This window comes from Pyxicephalus adspersus, chromosome 4, assembly GCF_032062135.1.
Source record: "Pyxicephalus adspersus chromosome 4, UCB_Pads_2.0, whole genome shotgun sequence".
Taxonomy (NCBI): domain Eukaryota; kingdom Metazoa; phylum Chordata; class Amphibia; order Anura; family Pyxicephalidae; genus Pyxicephalus; species Pyxicephalus adspersus.
The window spans coordinates 136784715-136802933 of record NC_092861.1 but is presented as its reverse complement, the minus strand read 5'-3'; the positions used below and the strand labels follow the sequence as shown (position 1 = coordinate 136802933).

General features: G+C 39.0%; 1 protein-coding gene across 1 annotated transcript in view; it reads left to right on the top strand.

Moving 5' to 3' along the window:
- Window positions 1–18219, top strand: part of EPAS1 (endothelial PAS domain protein 1) — a 95661-nt gene that overhangs the window by 59382 nt on the left and 18060 nt on the right. The window contains exons 3-7 of the mRNA XM_072409764.1: window positions 10506–10657; window positions 11224–11308; window positions 12515–12633; window positions 13649–13851; window positions 17986–18092. Of these exons, the coding sequence (XP_072265865.1) occupies window positions 10506–10657; window positions 11224–11308; window positions 12515–12633; window positions 13649–13851; window positions 17986–18092 (666 nt within the window). The remainder of the gene's footprint in view (window positions 1–10505; window positions 10658–11223; window positions 11309–12514; window positions 12634–13648; window positions 13852–17985; window positions 18093–18219) is intronic.

Below are 18219 nucleotides of genomic sequence, written 5' to 3'. Positions count from 1 at the left end.
ATTTATAAAATTGATTATCATGCGCTAGTAATGAATACCAGTCCACTTTAGCCAATTATTGGTGATTGATAATTGATTGAAACAAATTTCCCTGTAATAGATATTGGAATACTAGCTATTACCCCTGGTGTTGTGCAGTAGCAGTCTTGCACCATCAGCATGGGGGCCACCTGTTTACAGTAACTTCATTACCACCTCATTGTTGCTGGTGTACCTTCCCCGCTACACGTAGTACAGGTTATGAGCCATCTTCTTTTCCGGTTATCCTCAACGCCTAATGTAAGTCATCATCATCCTGTCTGCAGCAGCTAAGCAATAATCTGATTAGGTTTGTTTGGATGTTGTCATTTACTTCTGAGCTGAGATTTGTAAGGTCACCTCTTTTGAGGAAGAGACATTTCCTAGCTCTACTTTATACCCACCAATAAAATTGTGCACCATCATCCATTATTGAAGGCTGCAGATTGGCCTTAGCCTACCATCATGTCCTTAATAGCAGCTGAATTGAACCAATGCATGCAATCATAAAGTAAAAGGGGAAGTCTGGTTATTATGGCACAAAACAGCTGCTATATCAGACAGTCCGTAGTTATCATTGGCTTGCAAAGTCATTTATTAAGTGAAAAAGGAAAAAAAACTGACATGATAACAAAAGATGGTGGCAGCATGTGCTTTGTAAAAATAGATTAGGAATCCCTCATAACACTGGTTGGCCTAAAAATATATGAAAGGTGAATTTTTTTAGGTTTCCATCCAATATTGTATTTGACTCAATAATATTACCCATTGTTATGAAATAAGTGTAAGGGTCTGTAGTCTTTTTACATTTTAATAAAATAAGCTTCCCCAGTGAATAAATGACTTCTAGGTAATGTCAAGGGGTAGGGCATGGCACTCATCCAACAAATATTGCATTGCTGGCTCAGGCAGTAATTTATGAGGTTGGGTACTGATGTTGGATGACAAGACTTGGCTTCTAGTTGGGTTTCCATTTCATCCAAGAGTTGAAGTTTGAAGATCTGCACAAGGCAGTTCATTTCCTCCACATTACATTCAATAAGCTTTGTGTATATTGTATCTACAAAAAACGTAGTCTTTTGAACCACAAACCTCCGATTGGCAACTCAACTTTTTTGGTAAGGTTATTGCCATTACTCAAAGTGTCCAGAGTTGCCCCGTCGCTTTTATCATAGACATTGGATACTAACCGTCACAGCACAGTTGTCCAATTTTTGCTTTAATAATTCTCAATTTGATTGCCCATTATCAGAATATTTTTTTTTCTTAGCCACTACTTGCATTACTTAATTTCTAAATGTCGAGAACAAACTGCTTAGGCCCGCATATCGTCTTGAAGCCGGATTTACTGCTCTGAAGCACATATATTTCACAGTCCATTCCATTCATAAATTTTGCATGCCTCAGCAGATACCTTGAATTATGCTTTCCAATAAACAATACATTCTTAGAAATTGGTATTCTTAGAAATCCTGCTGTTGACAGTCTTAGTCCTGGATTACTAGATCTCCACTGTAAGTTAAAGGACCCTGCAATTTATTTCTTTAACCTTCATTTTGTGTAGCATTGTGATAGCCAGTAACCTAAAAAAGGCCTAAGATAACTACAATGTCTAATGGGGTTCCTGGGATATAAAAGCTAAAGGTCAGGGGGTGGAGATGAGCAGGGGCAGGGCATTTTCTAGACTTTGAGGGAAGTTGAGTCCCCATCTACCACCTGTCACTAGGTCCTTTAGATCTATTAACCTGGCTACTTACAGGCACCACTGCCATTCATCACTTACAAATACACATGCATAGTATTGTTTTTGTATTTTCTATGTGTTTTATTGGTAACTATGTTAACTTAGGGATTGAGGTGACTGTTTACTGGGATAAGGTTTACATTTTTGGCACGGACTGATTGGGTAGAGGGTGCGGTGCGGTGGAAATGTACTAAAGTTATATTTATGCTCCAACCAAGTGACAAATCCAATATTCAACATAAATAAATTGCATGATGGTCGAATTGTTTTCTAGACAAAGAAAGTTGTGGAATGCATGAATATAGATGTTAAGACAACATTGTGTTCTTTTTCCATGATAAAAGCCACTAAAGTTTTTGGTTTTAGATAGAGTGGGGTTGGAATAGGACCTTTGTCAGGGTTTGACTGCTGTTTGTGACCCAATTGGAGAGATTCATACACTTCTGTTGAACCAAAGCCTGCAACACTTTCAGAGTTGAAACTAGAGTTTTCTAATATGTTCTGCCTTCCTGTACTAGTGACCTTTACTCCTTTCTTTAATCTCCCTGCTGTCACAGGCTCCTAGATACAGGAAGCTTGGCTCTTTCCAAGTTTACAAAATTAAAATTTTTGCAAAAATTACACGCTTTTAATATCTATAATAAATGTGCCATGGTGTACGGATAAATTTTCATGTATCATTTTATCCTGGTCATTGTATTACATTAAATGTCATATAACATCATTTATTTGGACAATAGCGTTCCTTACCCATTTGAAGCTCAAACATTTTTTGTTCTTTGATTTTTATCACAAAGGTCTCGTTGTTCCTATGACAGATCCCTGTAATATTGCATCCCAAGCATATGAAATAATCGGAAACGAGACAGGATTTGCTGACGTGAATCTGGTTAGGCGAGCACTCGCGCTGCATGTGAACCATATGAAATTAATGTTTTCCCAAAGTATTATCGTGATTGGGCCTTTGTGGTTCAGCATCTGTCCCAGACTTTTCCAAGTCGCGGCTTTGCAAAAAAGATTAATTGCATTTGGTTAGTAAAATATAATGGATTCAAATTATAAGCACACAATTTAGATCAGAGATAGCCGGTAGCTATTTATCTCTGATGCTTCCCAGAGACTTGCTGTCAGATAAGACCAAAGTATGGTTCAAATCAAAGACAGCTAAACATTTGGGTCTCTCGCCATTTTCCCAGGTCCTGGCAGTCGGAAGTACATTTGCCTTGGACAGATGGACCAGGTTGCTGCAAAGCCAAGGTTATTGGTGGATAGTTAAGCTTGTGAGCGGGCTTCTACATAAGAAAACATTTTTCTAAATGAGTTTTGCCCAAGGCTAGGTGTCTTGGTTTTGATGTTGCATGGGAGGGACCTTCAGGGTCATGTTAATGGCCTTTCATAATGAAGCTACATAGCCAAAGCCAGGATAAAATCAGCATTTAACCAATCAGAAGAAATTTAAAGGGTAAGCCGAATTTCAAATTAAAAAGAAAAAATGTGTTAAAAAATAAAAATGCAGCCAACATACATATTCTCCTTTTGGCCCTGTTCCTTGCCAACATTCTTCTTAGATTGTAAGCTCTTTGGGACAGGGTCCTCTCCTCCTGCTGTGTCACTGTCTGCATCGATCTGTCATTTGCAACCCCTATTTAATGTACAGCGCTGCGTAATATGTTGGCACTATATAACTACTGCCTCCTTTGTAGTGACAGGACAGAGCCACTTACATGGAGCTCCCCTTCACCAATAGTTTTGCACCATGATAATATTTTTGACAAGTTCTTAAGCTACATACACTCATCAGTTGATTGTTGCTCATGCTCGTCTTGCTATAGCGTATGTACAACAGTCTGATGTCATTCATCAATCTGCCCTGGTGCTCCTCTGAAAGCTTTTGTCACCCTGGTGGATTGATGAATGACTTATCGGTAACAACCCTTGTGAATTTCCATGGAGGAAAATACAATGGGGTGCCCCTTGCTCATCTTCCCCCTTCCCTCTCCATAGGACAAAATGGTGCTATGTGTACAATTATTACATTATTATTATTAATAATAATAATAAACAGCATTTATATAGCACCAACATATTACGTTACATTAAATGTGTACAATTCTCATTCATTAACCTGCCAATTGAAAAGTGAGATCTGGGACTCTGAGAGGGTCAGCTTGCACATTTGGATCACCTGTGTATCCATAGTATATTCTGCAGACGGCCATAAACAGCCCAGTGTTTGTTATGACGCCTTCACCCGCCATTGATTGCAGTACTTGGGCTGCTCAGATGCTGGAGTTGACCTCCAGGCTAATATAAATTATTTTACAAATCATGAAATGTATTATACATACAGAAATAAATGAAACCCTTTGAGGTTTGGATATCATCTTCCTGTCTTCTGCATTGCAGCCATTAGACTCAGGAAGGGCCAGCACTAGGAGCCAATCAGGTGTGGCTGCATGCACATGTGCATAGAAGGTTGCAGGCTTACAGGTGACACCACTGTGTTCTTTAACTCTAGCAGGGAAAGTGGGGTCACCTGGTTGTGCTGTACAAGAATCACAAAATGACAAATTCTTTGAAAGATAATGCAATATATTATAATGTAGCACTTTGCCTGCATTTTACTTTTTATTCCTAATAAGAAATGCAATCATCTAAAGATTTTCTTATTGCACATTTTGGACATTTTTGATTGTGGTGCATTTTAAATGCATTGCCAGCAATATCCAGGAAGTATGCCTTGTACTGGAGTACGTAGATAACTTGCTAAGTATTAAGATACTCACACACCAATGTGCAATGATAAACTGCACAGAACACCGGAACATATAACACACAAAGTAACGCAGTTCTCTATTCATTCGTTGATGCGTTTCAAATGCAAGCAGTGTAATTACCTAAATGCCATTTAGTATCAAACTCTTGTAGTTCCTGTATAGCAAAGCTCAGTGCGGGGAGGGAGAAGCAGTGCAAAAACTTGTGTGAAGCAGAGAAGACTGCCTGGGAATTATTAGGGTGCAGCTTCACCTTTCACTGTCTAGTCCCTGGCTGGGGGAGGATATCTGTAAGTGAAAGTGAAACTGCAGCAGAGGACAATTATCCCTTCCCCTGTCATTCAAGGTTGTGTTGTGTTAGAGTACTGCATGAACAATAACATACAAATCATTTTGTTATGATTCCATAGCTCTGACACATCTTCTACAGTAGCAGAGCAGATAATGATGGATCGTATTGCGTCCTGACGCAGCAGGTCCTGCAATCCATAAGACAAAGTCATAAACAAGACGCTAGGTATGTGAAAAGTCATGGCTGCAGTGACCTGGCTCCTGCGTATGTTGTAAAGCAGTAAACCGGTCATAGCAGTGTGAGGATTGGGCAATAATGCGTTTTCTTCCTCATTACGCACTGCTGACCCTGCGGAATCGCTGCACAGGGAAGATTAGTAAACAGCCTGACTTTCCCATGAAGACAATTAAAAGGAAAACACATTTCTTAAAGGGCCACATCCTCCAAAAATGTAAAATATTCCTACACACTGCACCCATTCATTATTTTTACATGCAGCAATTAATAAGGGACCTCTGCAGATTTTATATACTGCTCTGATTTTTTTACCAGACTCAAATCAAAAATAATAATTTAGTTTATTTTTAATGCAGCATCTAAATCTGCCATAGTATCAGTTTCTTGCAGTTCCTGCAGCAAATCCCAGATTGAGAGTGGAAAAAGCTCCAGAAGGAGGCAGACGGTTGTGCTGCAGTGCTAACAATAAACATGAAGGAGAGAGTGTGCTGCTTCCTTTTTAGCTGTCCAATCACAGTGTAGGGGAGGGGCAAGACCTGTAGGGTTGTATTTAACTGAAGCAGAAGGAAATCAGGTCTTCTGCATGGCCAGATTGGAGGTCTGTGTAATCTTCAGAACTAGATGGATGGGTACTGCTGCCCATTTTATGTCCTTGATGTGTGTATAAAGCTGCATGGATAGAGTTCAGCTTTAACATTACACAATGTCCTAAGACTTCTCTGCACTGCTTCTCTCCTGAGTCTCCTGGGAGTTGCAGTGCGCATGGATGGCTGTTGAAGGTAGTGTGGTCTACAGCTGCCATTTATTTTTTGCATTCACACACACACTACTATTTTGGCTTTTGAATGCATGCAGCAAATAAATGCACAATACCCCGGCATCTGGCGACAGGGACCTGAACCTTACAGTAAGGTATAAAACAAATATATTAGAGAAAAAAGGGGCTTTAAATTCTTGTCTAATAGGTCCATAAAAAAATTTGTGAATCCCTGAAGTCAGGCTTTTAGGTACAAAGAACTGCAATTGTAGAACTTGTGTTCAGCACCACCTACTGGAGAAACCTGGTACAACCCAACCAACTATAAAATACAACAGTTGTCCATCAGTAACCATTGGATTCTTATGGTCGGTCATGGTCAGGTCAAGTAAAACAGTGTACCATAGATTTTAAGAAGGCTTTAATAATGGGGACCCCATACAAAAATACATGAAGAATTTCTAAAGAGATTTCCTGTGTGTAATGACTGATCAAATTATACAATAAGCCCTTTGAGTAAATAGATCTTCATGTCTTTACCTAATGGGAAATGTCATTTTCTCACATTTTAGTGCATGTCAGAGTACACATGTGAGATAGAGATGGCTTTGTGATAGTGGTTTACGGTTATTTTTCCCTAATTATACATGCAAAGACACATGATACGCTTATATAATAGAGATTTGTGATCATCAAAACATCCGGGGATCAAGGTCATAGCAGTGTTAATATTCAAGTTCATTTAAGGTCCCAAATGTAATAAAATATAATATCACATGATAGACGAATGGAAGGGGATGATGTGACTTGGGCTGCTTCCCATCAGCCTGCAGCGCCCTCTCTGGGTAGAACAGAATATACAGGACTGGCAGCAGAAGAAGTAAAAAAGGGGTCCTAGCCACAGGTTATGTCTATTAGCAAACTCAACGGGGCCTCAAAAGCCTAATATCCGCTTTATCAAAACTGAAGACAAATCACTGCCTTTTACTATCGGTACTATCAGTAGATTTATGTGCCAAACACCAACTCAAGCTGCATGTGCATAATGTGGTCTTTTATCTATTAGAGAACAAATATACCATCACCATCATTTTACATTTTTGCAACTTTCCAGCATGTTTGCCTTTTTTTGCAGATTGCTTTTTTTATTTATTTTTTTTGCACCTTTTGGATGTAATACCAGTAAGCAGCCTTTAGGGGGCGACTGAATTTTGGAGGCTCAATAGACCAGGGGTGTTAAACTCAATTACACAGGGGGCGGAAATTAAAAACTTAGACCAAGTCGGGGGCCAAACTTGAAATTTAATAAAAAATTAAGGAAGTTTTCTATTTCATTCATAACTAACAAAAACAAACCCCTCTACACACACTTTAGGATTGAAAAGACTAATTTCTGTCTATCTATGCAGGCTGTTTGTTGTTCATCCTCTCACATTACAAGTTTGTCTGACACTAAATATTACACTATGCAGTCTCTAATGGATTGAAACAAACACAATGCCCCTGGTAGTCAGGCACCATGTGATCATTGCCTAGGCTTTGTGTCACATGATGGGTGTACAGGAATAATGTCTATGTATTGCATGTATTGAAAATGATGATGTAAGGTGGTAACTCGGGTAGTGGGCCAGATGTAGTTCATTTTCAGAATTCTTTGGGGGGGGGGCCCAAAAATAGGACCTTGAGGGCCAGATTTGGCCCACAGGCCAGAGTTTGACACCCCAGCAATAGACACTTAAATATGGCAGCAAGCCTGGAAAAAGTGTGATCGGTAAAAGTGAACAGAATTTCTGATTGACAATTTAGAGTAATAATGATTCAGTCGTCAATCACTGACCACCACTAAAACAATTGATGCCCTTTAATAATAGGAAATGATAAAAGTGCCAATAAAAAATCACTTTTTTTCATACACAGGACCTTGGATGTAGGTCTATCATTGTGCTGAAAACACAGAATTTGTATCGTCAGTACAATAGCAAGAGATTCTACCAAATTCGGCATCAAACAGGAAAATATTGCCCAATACACAATAAAAAAGTAAAGGTTACATAAAAAAGACTTAATATAATTGTTGTGTCCCTTTAATAGAAACAAGCACAGGTATTTGGAGAGCTGGCAGAGCAGGGTGCACATCCCGACACAGAAGATTAATGAAAGCTTGTTTGCTGGATTTATTTTTAGCTTGAAAGACATTTAAGTCCCATGTGTTGTGCAGAGAAACTTCTACTGCCCCACAGACTGTTGTCACCTCTCGAATTTGGGTGCAGCAGTCCAGGATTTTATCTTTTTATTTAATTTTTATTCAACATTTCACAATTGGATTCAGATTTGGAATTTGATTTCATAAATAATAAATACAAATATATTCAAGATGATGATTTTGTGATGATGGAGAACATTCTTCTCTTGCCAATTCTTGACCGGGGTCTGTTAAGGAATTCTGCCCCAAGAATGGCATATAGCCCCAACTCTGCCTAACTCGGAGAGACTGTCCCACTTTGGGAACAAACACCTCTCTCCCTTTTACTCTCCCTGATCATGTTTGTCTGGTGGAAGAACAAAAAAATGTATAAAAATGTAACAAAAATACTAAAACACTAAGGCAATGTTAACTCCATGAAGTAGTGGTTGGGGTTATCGCTTCCTCGTGCCAAGGAACTGCTACCTCGGGAGAGGTGCTACATGTAGCTTCTCCCAGTGGCGGCTTCATAGGGAATGAATCGGGGTGGCAGTGAGAGGTACAGTACTGTTCCCCGACAATATTTGTCAAATATGGAGATACTGATTCTTTAGGAAGCGGTGGGAGCGGCATGGGGTTGCTAGATCTAAAGCCAGGTGTGAACCTAACCTAGGGTTAAGTTTTGATTGACAATAAGGTTGTGATGCAGATACCGCTTCTCCATGCCCAAGAAACTGTGTCCATAATAAAGACTCTTTATTGGAAATCTCACCTGCAACAAACCAAAGGGAATAATAGGGGCAGTATTGAGTGTTGTAGCGCCATCCGCTGTCCATTAGGAACCAGCACATCAGTCGGGGCTACCATGTTGCTGACAAGGTGTCATCCGCCGGGAGCCACCTGGGAATCGTTGTCCCTACCACTTGTCTAAATATATCTAAAACCTTTCTTCCAACTTTTACATGATTACATTCAATACGATGAAAGCCAATATATAAAAAAAGATGTTTTGTAAAAAAAAAAAACAATCATTTTTGTGTATTAATTCTTGTGGGATGTGACAGGGCTGTGTCCTTTGTCCCCCTACTTTGCAGTGTCGCTCTTTCACATCTCATAAAGTTGGTGGGTATGTTGGGTTGAAGGGCAGGTTCATGCGTGAATCCAATTGTATTATGTACAATGGCTAACTGACCTTAACTCTTTTGTGCATTGGGACCCGGCATGGTCTGGGATCCAAGAGACTTGGAGTTGATGCTGAACTTCTCCTGGTGGCGGCATGTTGAAAAAAAAATGTGTACATTTTGGCTAAAAGTTGGTGAATCTTGGGTGAAAACATGTATACATTGGCCTCTATATGTAAACCCAATCACCCATTATTAATTGAATCAGCAAGCCTATTTTTCCTAAAGTAGAAGCAGCTGTTTAGGTGTTCTGCACATTATTGTGCCGGCTGTGTAGTGAAAACATAAGTTTGTGTTGTATGTGAGTGCAATATGCTCTTTAGTCCAGTGTGGGATTTCTTATGAAATCTCATTAAAGTTTGCTGTGATTTCCCAATGTAACAGATTTATCAGCACGGTGTTCCCGAACACTATGCTCGCATGTTGTGTGTTATCCCGCGCTGTCCATGCTGTGCTGCTCTTTGTGTTATGGGAAGCAGGATGCACAACTCGAGGTTGGGGGTCACAGCAGTGACCCCGGCTGACTAACGCTGTCATCTTCTTCTGGAAATTGTATATGTCCTTGAAGTTTAGTAACAGCACTTAATGAAAACCACAGCGGGAGGGGAAAGGTCACATTCATAAGAATCTCTGTAAATCTCCAAGCTTTGGGTCCTGTAAGAGTCCCAGCTATGGGCAGCATAAAAACCGTCCACTTCTTCTTTTCCAGTCCTCTGCTTTTAATCCAAAACATTTCCAATGTGATTTTACATAAAATCTGACCAGCTATCTTCTTCTGCCCCAACCTACTTGATGGGAATGTTCTTTTTAGAATCCAACACTTTTTGTGTCCTTTATTCCCCTTCATATGTCCTATTTTGTATATAAAATGCCCCAGTGGCTTTAGGTGATCATTCTTGCACTTTAATACCTAATGAGTTGTGTGATCAGGGTGTGCGGCAATTTAGTAATAGGCAATACCGGCGATAAACATGGCTGATCCGGCCCAGCAGATCTGAGAATAAGTCTTTGACAAGGAGAACAATGGTTCCTGGGTCACTCCAGGTGCTTGGCACAGTTTGGCCTCCCCAACCAAGGGGCTGGTTCCTAATTAACCAATGTTTCAACATTTTACCGCACCTGTATTGAACTGCCTACTGCCACCCGCGTTATTTCCATATGGTGACTGCCAGTGATATGCTGCATGTATCATATCAACCATAACCTCACTGAGTATGTCTGACCCAGTCCCTATTGTTGGGGTTTACATTCAAATCAGGGGGCACCCTCTTATCTTAAAGATAAACTCATTATTGTTGCTTTTACCTCTTTATTCTTCAGTTTGCCCAGAAGGTGACCTTGACACAGATGCAGAGAAGCAAATTGACAGCTTGTATATGAAAGCTCTGGAGGGCTTCGTAGCAGTTATCACTCAGGATGGTGATATGATCTTCCTATCGGAGAACATCAACAAGTACATGGGATTAACACAGGTGAGAAGGCATGATGAGGATTGTGTTGGAGCTGTCATGCTCACACTGTATGTTACACCGGCATTTTATAATTCGAAATTATTTATATATACTATACCTGTTCTACCACATTCCCGGACAGACTTTTCCACCAAAACCTAAAAGTTCTGCTACTGATTGCAGATCTTTATTTGTTTAAAAGTCACGAGTTAGCCCTTATCTCCCTCTAACCACTTTCCCAGACTAAAGAACCAGGACCTATTCACATCAAGAAGAGTCATTGACCATATTGAAATCCTGGCTTCTTTACCTACTGCAAAAGTCATAATGGTGGTGCATAAAGGAAAATATGTAATAAACATTTTAGGTGCACCAGTGAGTTATTTATAAACTGGATATTTAATATATTGCAGCATTTACATTCCAGTGAATATTTAAGTCCCTTTTGAAGTGGTTCACCTTGTCCTCCATTATCGTGCAAAAGTCGAGGAGTGATGTATTTTATACTAAGGAATGTCAATGCTTTAACAGCTGAACATCGATGTAGTCGTACAATAATGAAATAAATTATTCCTGTTTTGTTTTAGGTTGAATTAACAGGACACAGCATCTTTGACTTCACCCATCCCTGTGATCATGATGAGATTAGAGAGAATCTGAGCTTGAAATGCGGTATGTTTATTTTCCTTTATATTTTGCACAATTGCTTAGGAAAGCCATCAGAGATACATCAAGCTAAGCAAATCATGAAAAGAAATCTTTTTTTTAAATGTTTTCTCCTACTTTGTAGAAAACGTCCCTGACTGCAATCAGACTGATCCACAGTCAGGTTTATAGTGGCAAGTCAATACATCGCAGTATTACTTTGCTGCAAGATGCAAAGAAAGCTTTGCTTTGTAATTCATGCAGAATCAAGCTTAAGCTGTGACACAATACAACACAATTTGGCAGGAAGCAGTGCTAGTTAAAATTCTGTCCCCGTACCAATGTAGCCAATTGAGTTGCTTTTGACCTAATAGACCCAATGTTGCCAAATTTGTAGTCTGTGAATTATCTGATTTGTCTGATCCCAAGCGGACCTGGATGTCTTCTGATCAAATCTTTTGTGTTCAGGGCCATGGCAGACCCATAATGAAAAGAAGCCAGGCTAAATCGGTGTACGTCCCCTGTGCCCAGACGAGCTGTCACAGCACTGCTGCCAACCATGTACAATCCACCTGCAGAATATATATATATATATATATATATATATATATATATATATATAGACTGCTGGAGGTTGTACTGATTTCTGGGTGCCAAAATGTCAGTTTGGACTTCAATCCTAATTGGAGTCAAGCAAACAAACATGATAGTTTGTTAGGAGTGTACACAAACCCGTAACATCGACTTTCTATTATTTGGTTTCTTTTGCTCTGATAAATATTGCATTGAAAGGGTTGCATTGTATCTGATAGATAAGTGGGGGAGGGGGAGTGTTCATCATGCCAGAAATCATGCAAACTGATAACAAATGATTGTAAATTCAGTGGCATTGTTCTCAGCGATCTCTGAGGTCTGCAATCCCTTTCACATGAGGAGGATGGGGGTTGTTGGTATTCCAATGAGGAGAGCCTAGGATGACAAGAATGTTCTACATATAGTACAAAAGGTTATTTGTGTCACTTACAACTGGAATTTGTGTTACTGCAGGATTGCAGTAGGTAATTATAAAGAAAAAATATGAAATAAAACTAATTCAGCAACATTTTTTGACTTGTAGGCTACAACACTTCACATTTTATTCCGACCTGGTTGGATTGATGCAATACTATATATGCGGGAAAGTTTACAGTATTCCTATTTTATTAATCCGGTCTTCTTTAATTTACCATGAAGGTGCCGGAATAGGCAAGAAGAACAAAGATGCAAGCACAGAACGGGATTTTTTCATGAGGATGAAATGCACCGTCACCAACAGAGGCCGAACAGTCAATCTAAAATCTGCTACCTGGAAGGTAAATGGATGGTTTATGTAAAGGAGAATTCCAACTGGAAAAAATAGCCCAGTAAATCTTAGGGCAGGTTCAGACTACCTTGTTAGCCTTCCGTCACTTGCACTGTAGCTCTGGTTCTTAAAGAACCAGCGTCTGCACATTTGACGGCTGGTGGCATTGAATGGTATGAGAACAAAGCCTTATAGTGTCACTTTTTGTATTTAAACAATATCTGTTAATGTTACTCAATTTAGAAACTACTCAGTGCATTAACTGTAATATTTCTGTGCTGGGTTGCACTGGTTGTCATAGATGTTGTGTCTAAGGATTGAGGGAAGGCTTTATTGCCCGCTACAGGCTCAGTGTTTTTTTGGAACATTATTTCGTAAAAATTATTCTGAAGGTTATATAAAATTGTTTACTGTTTGTGACTTTGGTGAAAATTTTTGTTTATGTAGCTTTCTGTTTCTTTTATTTCAGATATGATTTTGGCTACTTCCTTGGCTAGATTTGGCACATAATAAAGATTTGTAGTAGATTTAGGGCTGCATGGCATGCATGTGTTTTTCCTAGCAAAGCCAAGCTGAACATTTATTTGCCTCACTGGATCATAATGGGGTTCACAGAAATTCCAAACAAGAGTTGGATGGATCCGTCTCTTGTTTGGTGTTTCTGTGCCTATTTACTGTTAATAAAACCTATTTTATAGAATAGTTTCGGAAGTATTCCATTGTTTCTCAATCTGGGTTCCTCCAGAGGTTGCTAGGGGTTCCTTGAGCAAGTCACACCGATGATCTCTTTAGCTATCTATAAGGGGGAAATTCTTCCCAATGGCCAGCAATGTAAGAGGAATTCTTCTTACCAACTACCACAATAATGTACTGTGAGCTGTGGATATAGTAATTAAAACAGGGGTTCCTTGAAGACCTCGGTGATAAAATACAGATATTCAATATATATATATATATATTAATTTGCTATGACCCTTGGTGACAACCATCTCTTTGACTGTGACACCCTTGCTTACCTCTTTCAGGTACTTCACTGTACTGGCCATGTGAAGGTGTACAACTCCTACAACCCGCACACACTTTGTGGCTACAAAGAGCCTCTGTTGAATTGCCTGGTAATGATGTGTCAGCCAATCCAGCACCCTTCCAACATTGACATCCCGCTGGACAGCAAGACCTTCCTGAGCCGCCACAGCATGGACATGAAGTTCACATACTGTGATGACAGGTGAGGGCGTCTCTGACTCCGAATTTCCATTGTAGACTGGTATACGTGAATGGGGCAGAACAGCTGCCATGCCTTCATCTGACCTATAAAATTGATTTCTTTGTAATGTCATCTAAAGTAAACCAGAATAGTAAAGAGGATCTCTACTCCTAATATATCTGCTCTTGCGATTCTTAGGAAAGGTTAAGGTGCAACGTGTTATGAGATGTAGACTTTTATGTTATCTCTCATTGAAAATCTTGTTTTATGGTGCAGATCTAGATTATGGTGCAATCATTGTGACCTCCTTATTTTTCCTGCCTCTGCTTCCGGCTCAGTAACATTAAACAGTGTTTGTGTCTTTCTGATCCACTCACTGCAAGTCAAGACAGGGTCTGTGTAAGTGAAAACATTAGGCTTTCTTCAGTCTCCAATTATATGCACAAAGCTAGGTAGCCAAGGACCAATTGATATTACGCCTTTCGGTCGTATGACCAAGCTTATACGCATCTTTCTTTCTTTATGCATGGCAAGAAATAGCTAATCTTTTACTCTTTATAGTGATTTAGTTATACTCCATGCTTCCTACTAACCTTTATGAAATATATTTTTTATAGAAGGTCTACTTTAGTAGGCAATAACAGTTAATATTACAGCAGGAAAACCTTTTGTATGTCCATAGCCTTTTCTGGAGCATTCACACATTATGAGATTAGCTACTGTATCTTTACAGCATGTAATATAAAAGCGTATTTTTTTTTTTCTGATCATATCATAAGCCTCCTATAAAGATATGTTATATAGACTGGCATCATAGCCGACAGATGAAGCAAAGCAATAAAGAGCCTCACTTGTCTCTGCTTTACGATGTAAAACAAAGGTTTACCTTTTATTGGGCAATCTGCCTACATTTGACACACTGACGGTTCGCAGATTACGTGTTCAGAAGACTGATGAGCCTCGTGTGTTTGGTGTGAGAACTGTGGGGAGGTGTGTAAGACAGTTTACTTTCGCTTTACTTTTTACGGTTTATGGACAAAGGTCATATTGTCTGCAACATCTGAATGATAACATTGGCCACTCTTTCAATGCCATCAATTAAGCTGACTGCCACAAGTCCCAATGTGTTGGGACCTGAGTCATAGAACATTGATGGTGTAGAAGAGGTTGGTGGTGGAAAGAAGGCCAATTTGTCCATCAAGTTGTAACCCACATTTTGGTCTGGGTTTATCCAAAGCATATTTATGATGACTTTGTTGACTGACTCTCTTCCTATAATGGAAGTCTGTTCCAAATGTCACCTAGTCTGTGAATCTTAAGAATCCTTTGATGGAACCTGCCATGGTCGGATTCCTGGGTGGCATATTAATTCCAAATGTTAACATCAGTATTATTGGATCTGAGTAAATTAGATTTTACATCCTCAACCATTTGAGGTTTGCTACAGAGATATGTTGCTTCATGAATACCTCCCTTTAAGGATTGGTAACCCAAAGTAAATTCTCAAATATGAAGACTTTTATTAACAATTAACCCTGTTTATCAAAAATTTAACTTTCCGTCATCCCCTTCATTCCCTCCTCTCTATTACACTATCACACAATTTTTTTCGGTTTTGCCTTCCATAAAAACCCGTTCTTGCTGGATTATCCTTCCACTTCTTTTTTTTTCACCCAGGTGACTTAAACTTTGCTATCTTCCTAGGATATTCATGCCACACATTCTATAAGTCTGCAGGGCAATAGGTGCCAGTTTTGCGAAATTGCCAAACTATCATAAGATTTTTCACCATAACATCTTTATGTGACTCTAAACTCAACCAGCAACCAGTAGATAAAAATGGCTGACTATTTTTCATGTGCCCATATGTGAGACTTAATGGCATGCCATTAGGAATATAAAAATTAAAAAGTAACAACTAGTCTTGGATCCAAGATGGCGGCATGACAAAAGAAACTTTGGGAAAACAAAGCCTGTGAGGAAGATATCACTGGATTCCATGGACCAGAAACTCATTTTTTATTTGTTATCATTATGTTTTTTCAACATTCAACTTTTTTTTTAGTGGCTAAATCAAAAACTTGATTTATAGGTGAAAGGTCCTCTTTATCAGTTACAGTTAAAGTTTTATACAAATATTTTTGATCACTGGAGTTTCAAAGTAATATAGCCAGGATATACAGACTCCAAGCCAATAGGGTCCTGCTTGGAACTTACCACAAGAAGTCAAAGCTGTAATCACCGCCATGCTGCTTATGGCACTTCTATTTGATAACCACATGGGATTATTATTATTATTAATATTATTAAACAGGATTTATACAGCGCCAACATATTACGCAGCGCTGAACATTAAATAGGGATTGCAAATGACAGACTAATACAGACAGTGATACAGGAGGAGAGAACCCTGCCCCGAAGAGCTTACAATCTAGTAGGGATGAGCTGGAATTGCCTTTACTGTCTCCATATATATGGATGGCTCATGATTGTCCTGTTCCTTTACCACGATTGTTTTTTGTGTATCCAGCAGAGCTAATAATATCTTCAAGGGTGCACCGTATTTCTTCTACTTGCTCTTATGTTTCTAATAAGATCGAGGAACATTGGAATTAATCATCAGCAACAGGCATTGCTCTATGAGAATCTAGAATGCCGAGGCTTCCGCTGGAATGTCTTGTATATACAGCACTTAACATACTAAAGTCATGTGTCTAATTTATGTGCTGCTATCCGGGTTGATGCTCAAAAAGGCCAACTGTTTACTTTTCAAGCATTTCTGGTTCATTTAATCCTTGTAAAATGCATTTGCTATAATGCCTGCAATGCAATATTACCATCCAGGCCTATTTAATATCAGTTACACTTATAAACTTAAACTGTTCAATTTATTGTGTATGTATAGCCAAAAGTATTTTTTAGTGTAGGATAGAATGGGCAAACATTAAAACCCCTTTGAATTATTAATATTACTATCTTTTATTTATAAAGTGCCATTTTTTTTAGGCAGTGCTGGTAAAGAAATAGGGGCTGCATATCCTGAAAATCCTGCATATAATAGCACAGGAGGGAGAACAGGATCCCACACCATCGAGTTTAAAATTTGTTGTTGTTTCTTTCTCATTGGAGTGATTTTCCTTCACTTCTTTTCCTGGAACAGAGTGATAGAGGAAATCTCCTAAAGTTAAGTTGTTACCACATTGGAGAACTTTCTCACTATTCCCAACCAGTGACCGCTGCAAAATTGTGCCAAAATCAATATTCTGGTGGCAGGGTCTCTTTGAAAAGTATCAAGGTCGTGTTTTATTCTACCGCAGTAGTGTTTACGACTAGGAATTTATAGTAAATCAGTCCTATAATATGTCCTACTTCTCCTGTTAAGCGTTGCTTTGCTTTGTGACACGATTGATAAATGTCCCCCAGTGTGTAATATGGCACAAACAATGCAGGTAATATATTCAGGGGAAGCGTCTCTAGAACAGGAGCTGTGTTTGTTGTGTTTGCTTGTTTTTGTCCTCAGCGTTGAGTTTATTTTACCGCAGGGCCACATCATGTGAAAAAGATATTTTAATGAGTTTTATAATTGACATGGTTTCCAGGCTGGGTGTGCTGCGGCTTGGCACCATGCAGACAGCCAAGTTCTCTGACCTCCAACTACAGCATAACTATTTGTTTATAGTGTGAGATTAGAAAGTTCTCTTCTAGGTGTAGAACACGACTGAAATATCACTGCCTTCTCTATGGAGTCCAAAACAAACTAAAAGAGAAAGTTTAGTGTGAATGTTTATTCGGTCATCACACATTTTCCTTTATTCTTGCAGTATTAAAGTGACTTTATCCTGCAAAAGGTATTAGGCTGCCATTGTTGGCCACTTAAAAATGTTAGTTACTTGTTCTGAATACAAACAAGCACACACAGGCTATAGGAAAATGTCAAAATTCTTTATTACTATATTTGTTCCATGGAAGCATATATAGGTAACATCAACCATTCCAGCAGTTATTTATCATGAAATCATTTGTATGTGGTTTGATATAATGTATAGCATTGAGCTTTAGTATGTAAGTATGTCCATAAAAAGCAACGCAGTGACAGATTTTTCGTCATAATTAGTGAATTAAGAATTTATTTGTTTTTGTTTTTTTTATTTGAAGAATTACTGAACTGATTGGTTACCACCCAGAGGAGCTGCTTGGCCGCTCAGCCTACGAGTTTTATCATGCCTTGGATTCTGAAAGCATGACCAAAAGCCACCAGAACTGTAAGTATTAACCAAAATGTTTGGCATACGCTCATCTTTGTTGAAAGTTGTGAATTTAGTGAAACGCTTCTCTACTTGTAGGTTGGGGCACTTCTTAAAGAAGGACTCTAGGTAAAAAAAAATAGTA